Here is a 16454-nt window from a genome sequence, read left to right as displayed (position 1 = left end):
GCCATCCAAGAACAGCTGTGTCATGTGAGATGACTCCACCATCCTGGGTATCTGAACTACCATCTATGGTTTTTCTATTTCTTTTGCAAGCTCCTTTGGGCAAGGGCATAGACCAAATTCATTGCTAGCATCAACAGGAGTTACACCTGCTAAAGTCAGTGGCGTTCTGACCATTTATGCCAGACAAGTCCATCATTTTCTCCTGGTCTCTACAGTGTCACATGCACTGTTGATTCTCAAAAAACATTAAACAAATTACAAAACAGAACAATGTAGTAACAGATTTACAGAGCCATGTCTACCAAAACCAGCAGCATTTGGACAGCAATGGCACTGAGCTAAGGGATTCATGGGAAATCTATTAACAAAGAATAGCCGGGGCAGAAATTTGGATTCAAGTGGTAAAATATGAAAGCTTAAATAATGAATGGCAGCAACATGGCAAGACTGAGAAAAGCATAGATCTGCAATCTGATTATCAAGTCTGTGTTCACATCATATGTTTCCTTCATGCCCTTAAGGAGCATATGATGGAAATCTGTGTGTAAAAATTCTTTGAAATCCTGGCCAGTTTCTCTGGGCCAAATCTGATACACACACACAGGCAAGTGCTGTATGCTAACACTGTCTCTTGCAGTTCAAACAAAAACATTCCAATAACAAACAGAACAAAACAGCTTATCATTGTTTCCATTAGAATTTACAAAACTTCCTTTCTTCAAATTATTTGATAAGATTAAAAATTATTTATCTTAATCTAAGTACCACTGCAAACAATCAGGTACTTTGTACCCAAACAATAACTTGCTGTCATTGAAAACTGCCCTGTACAGATGTGACCCTCAGCAAGCTGATATTTCCTGACTCCTTGGGATGTGTCGTGCAGTGGGGGAAGGGATGTCAGTTGCCTCTGCAGCCACATCCCTCTTTCCAAAGACCCAGGAGAGTATTCCTGCAGGTGAGGGATCTCTTTGGAGGAATAGGGAAATGACCGGCTTGGTGTAAGGGAGGGAACGGGAGCCTCGTGTTGGGGGTGTGAGGCATCGAGGGGATGCACACTGTCTTTCTCATGGCCCAAGGTTATAGACCAAGAGTGATATATCCTGGGTGTCATAGGATGGTCATCGCCTGGAAACGAAACCAATCCAGCGCACCTTGTGCCCAAACAGGTGTTCCCACTTAGGGTAGTTAAGAGCCATGGCAGCACCTGGGCCATGTAAACAGGAAGAGAGCTGGTGAGTCAGGCCTGCTTGAGTGCATAGACTTGAGGAGCAAAAGACAGGGGTGAGGCAGGCGAGAGCTGCCTGACAGAGACAGTCTGCAGGGAGTGGAAAACTTTGCAGGCCCTCACTGGGCAGAGAGGCTAGTGCACTGATGGTCCTGAGCTCGAAAGGCTGAAAGGGCTGAGAGTTATGAAGCCAGTGGAGGGGCTAGCTGCTGGCCCTTGCTGAACCACAGAGCCATAGCTGGAGAGGGCTGAAGGCTGAGAGCAGGAGAGGGTGATGCCAGTTGGCTCTCTGAGCCAGAAAGCTGAAGCCTGAGAGGCTGAGGCCTGGGAGTGTGGTGAGAGATGTCAAAGTTGCACTGGAGAGCTGGAGCACAGTGAGAGATCCCATGATGAGAGATGGTGAAGCCGTGCTTGGTGTGTAGCATGTACCGTCCGGACTATGCTGGAGAATTTGGGACTGTGCTTACAGGATTTGTTTTATAGTTTATTTGCACAGGATTTTCTATTATGATAAATTAAACTGCTACGGCTATTTTTATTTGGAAAGACTATTTGGGCTAGTCCTGGGGACTCTAAAGGGGAAAATGAGGCAGGTGTGCCTGTTGTGCTGTAGCCTGCCACAGGAGGGCGCTCCAGGCAGGCAGGCAGCCCTATGATACTGGGATAATACTACCTCTTCCATGGAGCCTTCTTCACCAGTGGGATCCCTCTTTAAGTGAGATGTCGGGACAGCTGGAGCCACAGTAAATTCCTGGCAGCCGCGGGGAAAGAGGTATGGAGGCACTGGGCCTGCAAGGGGATAGGCCTGACCTCCTGGAGATCCCCCAGAATTTTGTACTGGTAATCATTTCCTTGTTGGAACCTACACTAAATGCAACACTGCAGAAATGTTCCAACAGCTCACAATAATGTGAAAACGACCTAAATCCAGTCCTAACGTAAGTGGACACAATTCCCATTTAAATTAATAAGAGAGCTATCACTTATGCCAGGGATGAATTTGGCTCCTAGGTCTCTACCATATCCTGACAAGGAATCAGAGGGCTTGATTCTGATATCATACCACTGTGACTCCACTACCTCAGTGGAGTTCCTGATTTACACCAGAGTAACTGAGATCAGAATTGGGACTAGAGTTTAAATAGCGAACTTTATAATATGGAAATTAAAATGTTTGAAAGGGACAGAGCAAACTATTAAGACCCTGAATGTAATTAAATGTGAGGAGAGTGTTACTAAACCTAATAGGAACAGAAGTGTTTTCGAATATTTAAAATGCCAGAGCTTGTTGCTCTGTTTTCTTTTCTTAATTCTAACTTAAGTGAATTGCCCAGAGTAACAGAATTTATGGCAGAACTATGAGGGTGAATCCAGGCCTCCTGTTTCCTTGCTCAGCTTTAGCAAGAAGATGATTCTTGTCCCTACAGAATCCAGCAAGCAAATTAATCTGCTCATGGATGTTACCTTCTGGACTAATTAACCGACCGAAGCACTTAAGTTATTTCAATCTAATTCTGAAAGATTTATTGATACATGCAGATCTGAATATGATATTAAGTTGGTTTCAGAATTAATATACCACCTGCAGCCTTATTTTTGCAAATGAAAGGAGCAAGTTTCTAAATCTTGTAAGAAAATACTCTGGGCCTCACTGCGTTCCCTGCTGTCACTCACATGAGTGTAAATTCATGGACCACTGTAGAGTGGTTTTCCACTAGTGTAACAGCACAACTGGCCCATTTTTCTACATCAATGAAAATAGGTTATGGTATAAACAGACATAAATAAACAATTAGCAATAAGAACCTATACAAATTTGTATGCACTCTTGTTTTAAGATGATATTGGAATCACTTGCAGTACAATTGTGGCTGGTGGTACAATACTAGTCAGGTATTTCAACCTGTTGTTCTCCTATCTTTCAATCCATAACTTATTAAAATACCCCCCAAACAATCATGTGGTCGAGCCTTCATATTAATTTGTTGTAGCCATCAGACATTAAAAACCACATCAAGGAAAATGTTGTTAGAACTCTTCCACTCTACTGCAATGGAAATAAATTGGGAATCAGGTACTTTACCTTCTATCCCCAGAACATTTTGCTTCTTGTTTTCTTCTGAAACTTCAAACTTCCTTATGATGTCAAGGCAATATTCTGTGGTCACATTATTCATCTGCACAAAAATCACAGCATTGGTGTACATATTTTTTCTAGTATGTGACCAACATGTCAAAATATACTTCAGACCCCTGTGTCTGGCTGAAAATCTTGTGATCAAACACTGAACTCAGTCAGCCATGAATAAGACTGTCAGAAACACTATTCTAAAATGACCTTTTTTTTTTTCCAGGGGTGAAGGGGGGTTTGGTAACTCCCCACAAGCCTCATGCTCTTTATCTTTTAACTTTCAGGATGAACATGATAAAGAATTGATAATCACAACTATACTGGTTGGTTTAAGAGCTGAAAATTTGCACGAAAAGAGTCTTTAACAGTTTGAGTTCCAATATTATACTAGTAAGTACAGAGAAAGGATTGATACTGATATTTAAATGCATTTTACTTTAAAAAAAATCTGATTTTTCCTCACACCTGTTTTCTACAATTAACTTCATTGCTTTCAACAGTTATTTGTGATACACAGGAGATGTGACAGAAGAATCAGGTCCAAAGATAAAAGTCTGGCCCCACTGAAGTAAATAGCCCCACTGAAGTCAGTGGGAGTTTTGTCAGGATTTTTTCCTAGTTATCTCTTTTCTATAATGACAAATAGCTTTTTTCATACCCTACACTTAACAGAAGGGAAGTGAAGAAATGGTTAGGTTAGTCATATTTTTTTCACAAAGATGATACTATAATATTTCCATAAAGCTTCTCATTCTTCACCAAATTTGGTTCAAACACTGGCTTTGCACAACTTCAAATTAAGACATCACTCGTACTTCAAGCAAAAAAATCCAGGAAGATTGATATTTTCTTTCTTAAATTGTACCTAGTCTGTATTAAATATTATTGCTTCAGGCAAAGGCAACAAGGCAGATTGCTCAGTATTGTAGGTTACTTGCTATTCACAGTTCAGAGTCAAAGAAATGTTCCCTTGGTGGCTTGTTGCTCTTCCTTCTCAATGGCTGGAGGAATTTACTTTCTATAGCCTTGATTTGCTTTTCATCCTTCCCAGCACTGTCTGTAGGTAAGAAGGCCCAAGTACCAACACTCACCTTTGTGGAGATCTTTTGAGGAAGGTTGAGATCCTTTAAGGGCCTAATTCTGCCAGGTGCTGAGCATCTCCCAAGAGATGGTGAAGCCCCTGACTCCCACTGACCACTTCTCAAGAAGCACTCAGCACCATACAGCATAGGGCCAAAATGTGAAAGAAAGTGGAGTGGAGGAAAATCTTTATGTGCAAACAGTGCCTGTAAGCATCATAATGGGAGGAAAATAGACAGTGATATTAGTAGATATAAGATTGGCCATTCTGGATCAAACCAAAGGACCATCTAGCCCAGTATCCTGTCTTCTGACAGTGGGCACTGCCAGGTGTCCCAGAGAGAAGGAACAGAACAGATAATCATCAAGTGATCCATTCCCTGTCTCCCATTCCCAGCTTCTGGCAAACAGAGGTTAGGGACACCAACTCAATATGGACAGAAGCGAATTATCCTAGCTAGTGAGAAGTTCAAAAATGTCACCAACTGAAGGAAGGTACAGAGTCTCATCTACTATCCCCAGACCTATGTGCACTATTTAAAATTAGCAGTAACTTGGGAAACATTCAGGTCTGTAGCAGTAATGGAATCTGAAATATTGCTGGGCTGCACATGCAAATGGGCAGGTCTGATATTCCATCCAGTAGAGGATTCCATCCAGTTAAGTATTGTAATGGTGACTTAACATTCTCATACATTAGAACAGTCCCAGGCCCTAATCCGGGAAAGACTTACTCATATGCTTAACTCTATGCACTGTGAGCAGTCCCCATCAAGGAGTTACTCACAGTGCATAAACTTAAGCATGTGCATAAGTCTCTACAGGATCAGGACCAGAGAAAAGCCACATCTGATGTTTCTGCTGTCAGTTATAGCAACTTTATGCTAGGAAAATCCATTAACTGCCATAAAGTTACTCAGTGACTGAAGTGAAAGCAGAATCACTGTCAATATTTGCCACTTCATCAATGACTGTACTACTAAAGTACTTTCTGTTCAGAGTCAGGAAGGCCCTGCAGTTACAGCAGGTACCTAAGGATGTTGAGATTCTAGTGATACACAGAAAGAGATATTAATCCTGATGTTTGCTTTGACACTGTTTCTTTGGATCTCATTTGAAAAGAACCTTGGCTATTGAAATGCAAATTATCAACCAAAATGAGATGCCATTATCTGCAGGCCTGTCTCTCAGAGGTTTACATGTGTTCACTCAACCACAAAAAGTAGTTCTCTAATGAGGTTTTCTGGCAACTTTTTAATGCACACAAATGCAACTGCATAAAAGTTTTCCTGGCAGAATTTGAGCTTTACTCTGCACCAGGAATCATTTCATCTTACACTGCTATTTGTTGTTGTTTTTTTAAATCCAAATAACAATGGGACAATGAGGTCTCCCTGACAACTCAGTCCATAAAGCCAAAAGGATCTGATATCATTCCAGCATGAGGACGTTGGAAAAGTTTGGCAAACTGGTCATCCAGATCTTCTCAGATTTCTTCATAAACCAGGATAGCTGGCTTTATCAAGAGCTTCTGCTGGGTTGATACAATCTATGTAAACATCTACACATTGTCCCTCGGTCTTCCCTGCAATTTTGGAGTAGACATGGTCATGTTAATAGTGCCCTATTGTGATTGAAACCTACTTTGTGATTTTTTGAGCATAGATGGTCTATGCCAGTGGTGGGCAACCCACAGCCTCCAGGAGGCTGCATGCAACCCATCAGGGTAATCCACTGGCAGGCCGTGAGAGTTTGTTTACACTGACCGTCCGCAGCCACAGCTGCTTGCAGCTCCCAGTAGCTGTGGTTCACCATTCCTGACCAATGGGACCTGATGGGCTGCGTGCAGTCCATGGGCCGCAGGTTGCCCACCACTGGTCTACGCTCTGTGTATGTATCTATAACACTGAAGAGACACGACAGTCACTTTGAGCTCTTCTCCTCAGATACTAATGATACTGGTCTCTCTTTTAGCTATTATGATACTACTTCTGACTCTCAGGTATTGCATAGAAATTAGAGGGTGAGTCAGTGTATCACATCGCCACTTATAAAGGTCAGCAAATGTTCCTGGACCTTATGGATTTTTACAGATTTCATGGCTGCGATGGTTTTGCAAACATTTCCAAAAGCAGAAGTTATCCAGGGTCATTCTGTGCCACCCATTATCTCACATGATATGTGATAAACCTGTGGTAAAAATTGATGGTAAAACGTTCACACCATTAATGCACGATGCATACCTTTGTCAATAAGGCTATAAGACACTTCATCTAAGGACCATAGGCATTTTTGGCAAGCTGTACTGAGCCTAAAAGCACAGCTAGACCATCCAGAGTACTGCTTGTCACTAGTAATGTCCCTATTTGCCAGTATTGGCTCCAATTCAAGAAAGCACTTAAGAATGTGCTTAAGTCCATATGCAAGACAATGCTTAAGCATATACTTGAGTTCTATTGATTGCTATGGGATTTAAGCCTATGCTTTTGTGTTATGTGAATAACATATTTTCCTTAATGGGGACCATTGTTTGTGACTGCTAGATGCTACCGTAATACAATCAGAAATGTGGCCCCATTGTGCCAGGTGCTGTTCAAACCAGTGTAAAAGACACTCCCTGCCCTGAAGAGTTTACAGTCTAAATGGACAAGAGAGACAGACAAAATGGAGAGACCCAAACTAATATCAAGCAAAATATATGTAAAAACTAAAGCAGAAAACACAATTAGAATGTCAAATTATTAAAGTGAGGGAGACTTCTGCTGAAATTCTCTTTCTCGACCATCATCATCGTCAATTGACTAGATGAGTAATTTATCAGCTTGCGTAGAAGACTGAGGCTGTCTGACCATGTGTCTAAAGTCTATTCAGTCTCCCTTTGCAGAGAGGTGCCTTCTACACCATTAGCAGGGTTTCAACATTCCTGTGTCTTTTCCTTTGCCTCTGCCAGTTTTGGGTGAGCACTCAGTACCCTAGAGGAAGCAGGCACGTTTACCTTTACTTTACTGGGGTGCGTAATGCAAGTTGTACAGCTAGATCAGTTACAAAATGAATCCAACTGTTTATCCAAATCTAAAAATTCCAAATACATGCTTGTTATTCAGCATTCATCTCTTTTTTGGTATTACACTTTTCGTTATTTTTTGGTCTGGTTCATACCATAGAAAATCTTTTAATCTATTATATTTGATTTTTTTCCTTTAACAGAGCCTTTATAAATCAGCTCCACTGTAATATGATTACTTTATTAGCACACTGCTTCACACATCACATCCATGAAGAACATTTAAATTTTAAAAAGCCAGGGTGAGCAGATTGCCAAGCATGTTAAAAACTGGGGGTGTAGTAGAGGTGTCTAGAGGTTTTTTTTTCTTCATCTTTTAATAAGCAGAGATGGAAACAATTATATTATCAGCTGATTAAATTCTATACTGAGAGATGCATAAACTTTAATCTGCTATCTCTCCTGCTGTTTTTTTCGTAGTTATGTGACTAGAATAATTTCAGAATCGCTACATATCAATGATTGTGTTTCTATAGTGCTGCATTTTTAATATATTGGATTAGCTCTAAGTACTATAACACAAGAAGAGTAAGATTTTGATGGCTATTCTCAAGGCACTTGTCTTGATAAATATTTTAAAATTATCCTAAATGCACTGATGGTTCAACCCATAAAGAGTCTTACATGTAAAATACAAAAACTGAAATGTCTGAGATAGTAGGCATGATGACACAAAAGTTAATCCTGAGGTTAAAGGTGACACAAAGGTTAAATTGGCCCAACCTTGCACTGTAGTTATAATCTCTGTTCTGAGTTAATGTGATTAGTTTTGATGCTAGTGTCTGTTTTTTCTCACGGTCTTAAAAATATAATTTGCCAAGAAGATGAAATAAAATCTCAGCACTCTACAGGCATTGAATTTTCTTGGTTAAATGGAATAATTCGCCAGCGTTTTTGAGAGTTATGTACCAGAAGTAGCATCTGGTTTAGTGGCTCTTCCTTACCATGACTTTTAATGCTAAAAAGTAGAAGATTTGAAATTTCTAAGAATTTTCACTTAAACTTTCATGCCAAGATGCCAGTAGAGAAGCAGGTTTAACAGGTTTTGAACAACAGCTCCAAGATTTTAAGCTGAAGTTAATAACTTTGTCATAATATGACCATCCTGCCCCTCTCAGCCCAAACCCTCACAGTTGGTCCTTCTCAGCTGCATCACAGAATCCTTGGAACAGCGTTCCTGAAGATTGCTCAGGGGTCTCAGTGCTTCAGAAGAAGCAGGGTGAGCACTGGGAACATTTGTCTGCGGTGCTCCTCATGTCTGAGAGAGACCGGCTGCACATGACTGAGCAACTTCTTTTCTGTGGAAGACAAAGAATGGGAAATGGAGTGTGACCCACAAAGACAATAACTGATGAGCGTCTTGGAGGCTGTGACCCATAAGCTGAGAACTGCTGCTCTCAGCTAGTGGAAAGAAACATGAAATTAGTGGATGACATGCAGGTTCTTATGGACTAAAGCTTTCAACCAAACCTCAATACAAATACCGAACATTGCTAGTATACTGAAATAACTATACACTGTAATCATAGGACAGAAATGTCTGTCAGCTCATATCTCTCTCCCTCCAGATGTTAGAGAGAGCGCAGGGGATGGCTCAATTTGCTTCTTAGAAAATTTTATTTATAACTCTAAGCTAAACCTGTACCATAAGAAGCCTACCAGAATCACACAGGATAATAGAAATGAGAACACTTTGCTAGAGAAAATAACTGATTAGCCAAGCTCAAGTAGAGGTTGCTCTTTGATAGTAAAGGCTATTCCCTAGCAGAGCCTTCTTCATCACAAGCTGTTGAGAATTACCTTTTTCATCATTTCCACAGGCTCCTTGATGTCTGTGTGGCAGTGTTTGTGTGTGTAGAAGGAATGAAAATGTCTAATCTAGGCAAAGGCTACAGCTGTTAAGGGACAGGAGTCCATTCACTTGTGCTATTTTAACTTTAACTTGAGAGAGATGACACAGACTCTCAATTCTAATTAAAATTTACTTTCATTAAATTGTAAAATGCCTTCTACATGAATGGTAATCTTTGAATATAGGCGTATATGGATACATCAGTTACTGAATATGGCTAATTAATACTGGATCTTAAATCTTTTGAATGTAGGGATTTATACGCTGCTGATGAAAGACTGATTTTGACGCAGACATTTTTCTTTCAAAAACCAACCCTCTACAGGTTCAGCAAGGTGTTGTTTTTGAGTGTGTGAACAAGTCATCTGTTGGCCTAAAATAAAATGTCACAAACTGGTGACACTATCACCTGGCTTGCAGAGGAGAGAGTGAAAGGAGGATGTCACAGTTCCTCTGGGAAGGATGTTAGAAAACTCCACCATCCAACAATCAGATGTTGGCAAAGCAGCAGTAGAGTGATAAGTAAGGCTTCATGTTTGTCACGGAGGTCACGGATTCTGTGACCTTCCATGATTACTGCAGCAGCCCATGCAGCTGGCCCGGGAGCCACCTGAGCAGCTTGGGCAGCCCGTGGGCCAGTCACATCTGCTATTACTGGGGCAGTCTCAGACCCCCCAATCCCGCAGCTGCAGGAGTTTGGTTAGAGGGGGAACTCAGGGCTGGGGATTGGGATGCAAGGCAGTGCTTACCGGGGGGGCCGGGGGCGGAGGGCCTCCCTGGAAGGGCAATAGGAATTCCCCTCCCTCAGCTCCTAGCTCCACTTGTTGCCTCCACCCGCAGCTCCCACTGGCCATGCTTCCCAGAGTATGTCTACACTACTCAATGGATCGGCGAGTAGTGATCGAGCTATCAAGGATTGATTTAATCGCATCTAGTGTAGATGCGATAAAATCGATCCCCGATCGCTCTGCCATCGACTCTGGAACCCCACCACGGTGAGAGCGGAGTCGATGGGGGAGTGGCAGCGGTCGACTCGCTGCCATCCTTACGGCCAGGTAAATCGACCTAAAATATGCCAACTTCAGCTACACTATTCGCGTAGCTGAAGTTGCCGTATCTTAGGTCGACCCGCCCCCAGTGTACACCTAGCCCCAATCAATGGGAGCTGCAGAACTGAGGCTTGGGGTGGAGTGGAGGCAGCACGTAGAATTAGGAGCTGGAGGTCGCTGCTTCCCAGGAGCTGGGTAGGTAACCTGCCTCAGCCCCACCAACCCCTCCCCTCCCAGCACCCATGGCGTACACAGTCCCGCCACCCGCGGCACCCTCAGGGCTGCCCCCAAGTTTTAGTCAGGACAGGTCACGGGCCAGGAATTTTTATTTACTGCCCATGACCTGTCCATGACTTTTACTAAAAATACCCTGGACTAAAATGTAGCCTTAGTGATGAGATGTAGGATGACCGAAAAGGGGCATGTGGAAATCAGGAAGAGCTCTCTCATGTAACATTCCCATCACTCATCAATAAGCCCCTCATAGGGAAGAGGGAATAAGATAACAGGAAGGGCAGCAGGGGAGCAAAGAAGTTGGGGAAAGGAATGCAATGCCAAGAGTGTCCATCCTGCTGGTGGATACCAGCTGGTGGGTTTGTTACAAAAGAGTAGTGATGAGGTAGACTTTGCTTTCTCTCAAGAACTAATTCTCATAATGCAGAATCAAAACACTAGATTAAATCAAGCAAAGGATATAGCTTACAATTAAGCAACACAAATAATCATTACAAAATGTCAAGTAAACAGAGGACACATACGTATCCCAGGTGGGGATTTTTTTTTTAAATGAAGTCTGTTCTGCTACCCACCCCCAAGAATCTCTACAGTTGTGTAATAGTGAGACAGAGGCCCAGCCTGTTATAACTGCAAATCAAACTAACTGGGCATGAAAAAATAATGACAAAGTGAAGCAGTCTTGTTTACAATCACTGGTATTACAGTGAATAAAGCACAGCCACAACAGCAGTCACACCCAGCATGATTGGCCTCTGTCAGCAGCAGCATATCTGCGCAGCCTGTGGCAAGTTATGAAAGTCATAAATTGGGCACTACAGCTGTAAATGGATATAAAGTCCATAAACACAAGCTTTTTAGTAACAAAGAGACAACTAACTTCAACCATCACTGCTGCATAAGTCATATTAAAGCCATTCAAAATTCTTCAGCAAAATATTACTTGGCAAAAAAAAAAATGGCTGTAGCTAAAATTTAAAAATATTTTATTGAAACTTTCCAGTTTTGAGAGAGAAAAGTTTTCAGTAGAAATGTTTGATATTTTTCAGTAATTTTTTTATGTTTAATAGCTTGTTTATTCCCTTGGAAAAAACAAAAACAATTTCTGGGAAATTTAGAACACACACACACACACAAAAATGTAAACTTCCTGATAAAATACAGATATTACTACCTGTGATTATGTTGCCCTCTAGTGGATCTAGGCTACAAAGGACATTATTATTATTTATTTGTATTCTGGCATTGCCCACAACATGCTAGGGTGCTGTCCGCACACTAACGATAACTTTTATCCACAAACATCTTAATTTATTATATGTATGAGCGTAGCCCTTAGGACTCCTAGCCGTGGATTAGGACCTCACTGTGCTAGATGCTGTGCAAACAAAGAACTAAAACGTAGCCCTTGTGCCAGACAGCTTACAATCTATCCATATTTAAACATGTAAGTAAAAGTAACCTGATTTTCAGAGGTGCTGAGCACCTGCAGCTCTTACAGTCTTCACTCTGAGTTGCTGGTACTCAGCAACTCTGACAATCAAGCCGCCTGTTAACTAAATGCCTAAATGTGGATTTCAGTGCCTACATTCAAACAATTCTGTGATAGTCTCTGACATGAAGAGCTCAAATACAGAGATTTGTACATGTTTTATAGCTTCTCTCTAATAATTTTTTAAATGAAAAGATACCAGTGCCCTATCTGGTAAAGGCAATGAAAACATAGGCTGTTACAAGAAGAGAACTGCTGAGTACTAAACCAAAATTTACACTCAAAGAAAAGCCTTGTAAGTACCAAACCAAATCAAATTTCACAAAACTGTGGGTATCTCTTCAAAAATCTTTTTTAAAAAGAAGCCTTGTACAAAGAACATGGATTTTTAACAGAAAAAGTTGATAAAGATTTATATTTCTAGGCACACTGCCTAACCCCACTTTCACATAGTCAAGTCAGAATTCAGAACAGGAGATTGTCATAATATTAATACTGATATATTGCTCATCACTTCACTTCAGGGATGAACAAAAGATTATGTTTAAACCACAATAAATACTAAATCAATTGTCAGTAGTGATAGCTTGAAGTGAGTCCACTTTATTAAAATCTCCTGTACAAATAGCTTGAACATTGTAATTTTGTTATTAATATGTCAATACTTAAGTCCTGCTTTTTAAAGAAATAGTAGATATTATTTATGTTTTTAAAGTGACCTAGAGGCTCCTAGGTTGAGGATAAAATTAAAGAAACATATGGAATTTAAGTTTAAATGAAAAAATGTTGCATCAAAAACTAATTTTAACACAAATTATTGAACTAAAACTAGACAGGCAAATCAAATCTGGAAAGTCACAGACTTCAGCTTTTTCTTCATCCTACTTTATTTTGTTAAAAACCAAGTAATTGTTTCTACTTTAAAATGTAATTTGTGTTGTCCTCACTCACTTTCTAACATGGTTTTCAAACCTTTTATTTATTAAAGGTCATATTCTGCCACCCTTACTCATATTGCACCCTCCTTTCAATATAAACAAACTTCTTAAAGGCAAGAAAAGTTATAAGATACAACATTACAGCACTAAAATACATTGCTTGTTGGATTATTAACATTAAATGTAAACTTGTGATCTGGAAGTCAGTATAAGCCAGTGTGGATATTTACCTAATATGCCACATTTTCCCTCCAGAGGATCAAAAACCTCCTGCTTTCCAGAAGCATTTGCTTGTACTACAGTATTTAATCAGATTCATTTTGTCTCAGCATCTCCATTACAAATCCTTCATTTTCAGCATTCACTACTGTTTACAGCCTGGACAAAGTAAGAGCTAACGTTGGTCGCACACTTTTGTTGTGTGTTAAAACAAGACCATCAGCTACATTTATTATTCTCATACCTTTTGTTCCATCTTCAGAAACTGAGCAAATTCTTCAACGGTGAGATGATCTTTCTTATCGCTGTAGCTCAAAAGCAACAAGTAGAGATCGCGTCGTAATGACATCATCTTGTAAAACACAGAGAATTCTTCAAATGTTAGGGTTCCCTGATTCTCATCTGTGTCAGCTTCCTGAGGAGCAAGAAGATACAAGTAAGTGTGTTGGGTAGTTGTATAATGAATTCAGGGAATGAAGCAGAATAGAACATACATATAAGATACACTTTCAATACACTTCAAGCCACATGACTCCACTCATCCTCAACAACACTAGCAAGCACTTTCTAATGTTACAACAAAATTAAAAGGATTTTTATTGGATTTCTTGGCAGAAATTCAATTGTTAAAGTAAAACAACAAAATCTCAGTGAAAAGGCAAATTCTGTCTTTAGATTTCATTGTATTAAGTTATTTCATGAGAAGGACTCACATTGGGGCAGATTCTGATCTCAGTTACTCTGGTGTACATCTAGAATGATATATTGATTCAGTGGAGTTACACTGGATAGCATCAGCATCTCACCCACTGACTTCGTCGAAAGGTAGAAGCTGACATTTATAAATGTTCTGTATAATATTACAATGCTAAATGGATGTCAACATGATAAATTGCAACAATCATTTAATCCCATTGCCAGCACAGCGTACGCAAACAGGATTAAGTCTGCAATAACAGCAGCGTTCCACGCAGAAAAATATCTTCACAGTCTTGATTAGTTTGTCCTCAGAGCTATTGTTAGAGAAGAAAACAGTACTTACTGTATGTTATTACTGCTTTTTACTTTGAGCATCTGCCTAAGAGGATTTGCTTTGGATTTACAAAACATTTGACAGCAGTTTTATCATTTATTTAGTCTTTGATGTAGGTCTCTATAGTAACTCAAACTCAAGAAAGACTTTTCTCTGCTGAGTTTTAGATTGTAAGCAGCACAAGGAAGAAAAAGTGAAAGGAAGTTTTAACATTATAGGTGGTTCGGTGTCCTATGTGTATCCATGAATAACACCTCTCATTCACAGCAGTGCATACTGTTTTTCTTTATGCACTTTCTTTACATTTCAGTTAATCAAGGCCTTATGCCCTGATCCTGCATCAAGATCTACAAATGAAGATGCCTGCAGCCAGGCAGAGTCCTATTAAAGAAAGTGCCTCCTTAACTTCTCTGGACAGGACTCTCCTTTCTGTAAAGAGCTCTTCTCAATGTTGATTTGCCCTGAATTCCCTCAGGGTGGGTTTCTCTGTCCAACAGTTTACCCAATAAAATGTGAACACAAATTCTCACTACAGCCTGCATTTCACCGAGGGTTGCCAATTCTGACTGGACATATTCCTGGAGGTTTCATCACATGACATAATATTTAACTGAATATTAATCTTTAATTCCTGGAAATTCCAGGACAATCCTGGAGGGTTGGCAATCCTAATCTCACTGCCGATTCTTTTTATTCTGGGGTTAGCTTTTCCTTCCTCCACCCACTCTCATACTTGCCAGAGTGAAGCTGCTGATCAGCCAGCCTGGAACTACAGAGAACAGCACCCCCAGTCATCCAGTTTGGAACTATACCTTCCATTTTCACTTTCGCTTTGAACAAAGCATTCAATTTACCACTTGTTTTAAACACATTTCTAGGATATGAATATCACTGTACTCTATATAAGTAAATACCAACATTAAAAATACAGCCTCATAATTCCATGGCTGTACACCACTCTTTCCTTACAGACCAGTTGTCTCTTGGATGCTCTTGCTCTGCAATTTATAATCCTCCATATTTAGTGGTGCTGGGAAAAGAAAACTGTACTAGGGTTAACTTTCCCAGACCCATGGCAAATTTGAAATCTTCTAGTCAGGATATCAGTCAATTCCCTGTAGTCAGCTTCTGGTGTCCTCACTCATGAATGCCTCGTGGCAAGATTTACCTGGATCACATACATATAATATTTCCTGGATTCTGGATAGCAGGTTATCTGTCTGGCATAGCTTTACTATTTAAGTCTACATAATCAAAGCAAAGGTGCACATCTTCAGGGTGCAAGTGAAAACTGGGAACAGGTGGCACAGAGCCCAACCCTGTCAAGAGGAATCATTTAGGACAGATTTCTAGCTGCTTTGTATCACTTGAGCAGTACAAAGCTGCCTGATCCAGGACTGAGAATTTGGCACAGTGTCTATCCTTTATCATGCATAAATCTGGTGATACTGGAAGTCTACTGGCCCCCTTGTACGAGTGAGGATGATTCGAGAAATAACGGCTATACACCTGGTCCCCAAGCCAGTCTAACAACAGGATAATCTTTCAAAACTTCATTCTTTCTTCAACAGTAAAGGAGTCTAACTATTTCTGCAAGGTCTATGATATGAACCCAGATATAGGCTGCCAGCAACAAAGGAAAAAAATTCAACCTGTTTTTGTCAAATCAAAATGTTAGATGGCTCTGGGTTATAAAAAGGTTGCGTGTTAATGAGATCATGTTACATCCCTAGATATTTCTTTTCCATTTGAAAGTGAACTAAAAGGCTTTTGCCTGTCAATACGTGACTTCACAATTCTCTCTTTCTCTTGCAGCTGCAGCATTAGTAATACCTAAGGAATCACAGGGAGCTGCAATCATTACACCAGTGGTTCTCAAACTGTGGGTCAGGACTCCAAAGTGGGTCACAACCCCATTTTAATGGCATTGCCAGGGTTGGCTGAGGATTTGACTACACTTGCAGCTGTACAGTGCTGCGAGGTAAAGCTGTCTTCGTACAGCTCTGTAGGGAAAGCGCTGCAGTGTGGCCACATTTGCAGCATTTGCAGCGGTGTTGGGAGTGGTGCATTATGGGCAGCTATCCCAGCGTTCAAGTGGCTGCAACGTGCTTTTCAAAAGAGGGGGGTGGGGTGG

General features: G+C 40.6%; 1 protein-coding gene across 1 annotated transcript in view; it reads right to left on the bottom strand.

The window, feature by feature from the left end:
- Positions 1 to 16454, bottom strand: part of PLCH1 (phospholipase C eta 1) — a 186254-nt gene that overhangs the window by 55594 nt on the left and 114206 nt on the right. The window contains exons 7-8 of the mRNA XM_032787405.2: positions 13532 to 13702; positions 3312 to 3405 (exon numbers count right to left, since the gene is read on the bottom strand). Of these exons, the coding sequence (XP_032643296.1) occupies positions 3312 to 3405; positions 13532 to 13702 (265 nt within the window). The remainder of the gene's footprint in view (positions 1 to 3311; positions 3406 to 13531; positions 13703 to 16454) is intronic.

This window comes from Chelonoidis abingdonii, chromosome 8 (assembly GCF_003597395.2).
Source record: "Chelonoidis abingdonii isolate Lonesome George chromosome 8, CheloAbing_2.0, whole genome shotgun sequence".
NCBI lineage: Eukaryota > Metazoa > Chordata > Testudines > Testudinidae > Chelonoidis > Chelonoidis abingdonii.
The sequence above is the reverse complement of the archived record's forward strand: the minus strand, read 5'-3'. Positions and strand labels throughout refer to the sequence as shown.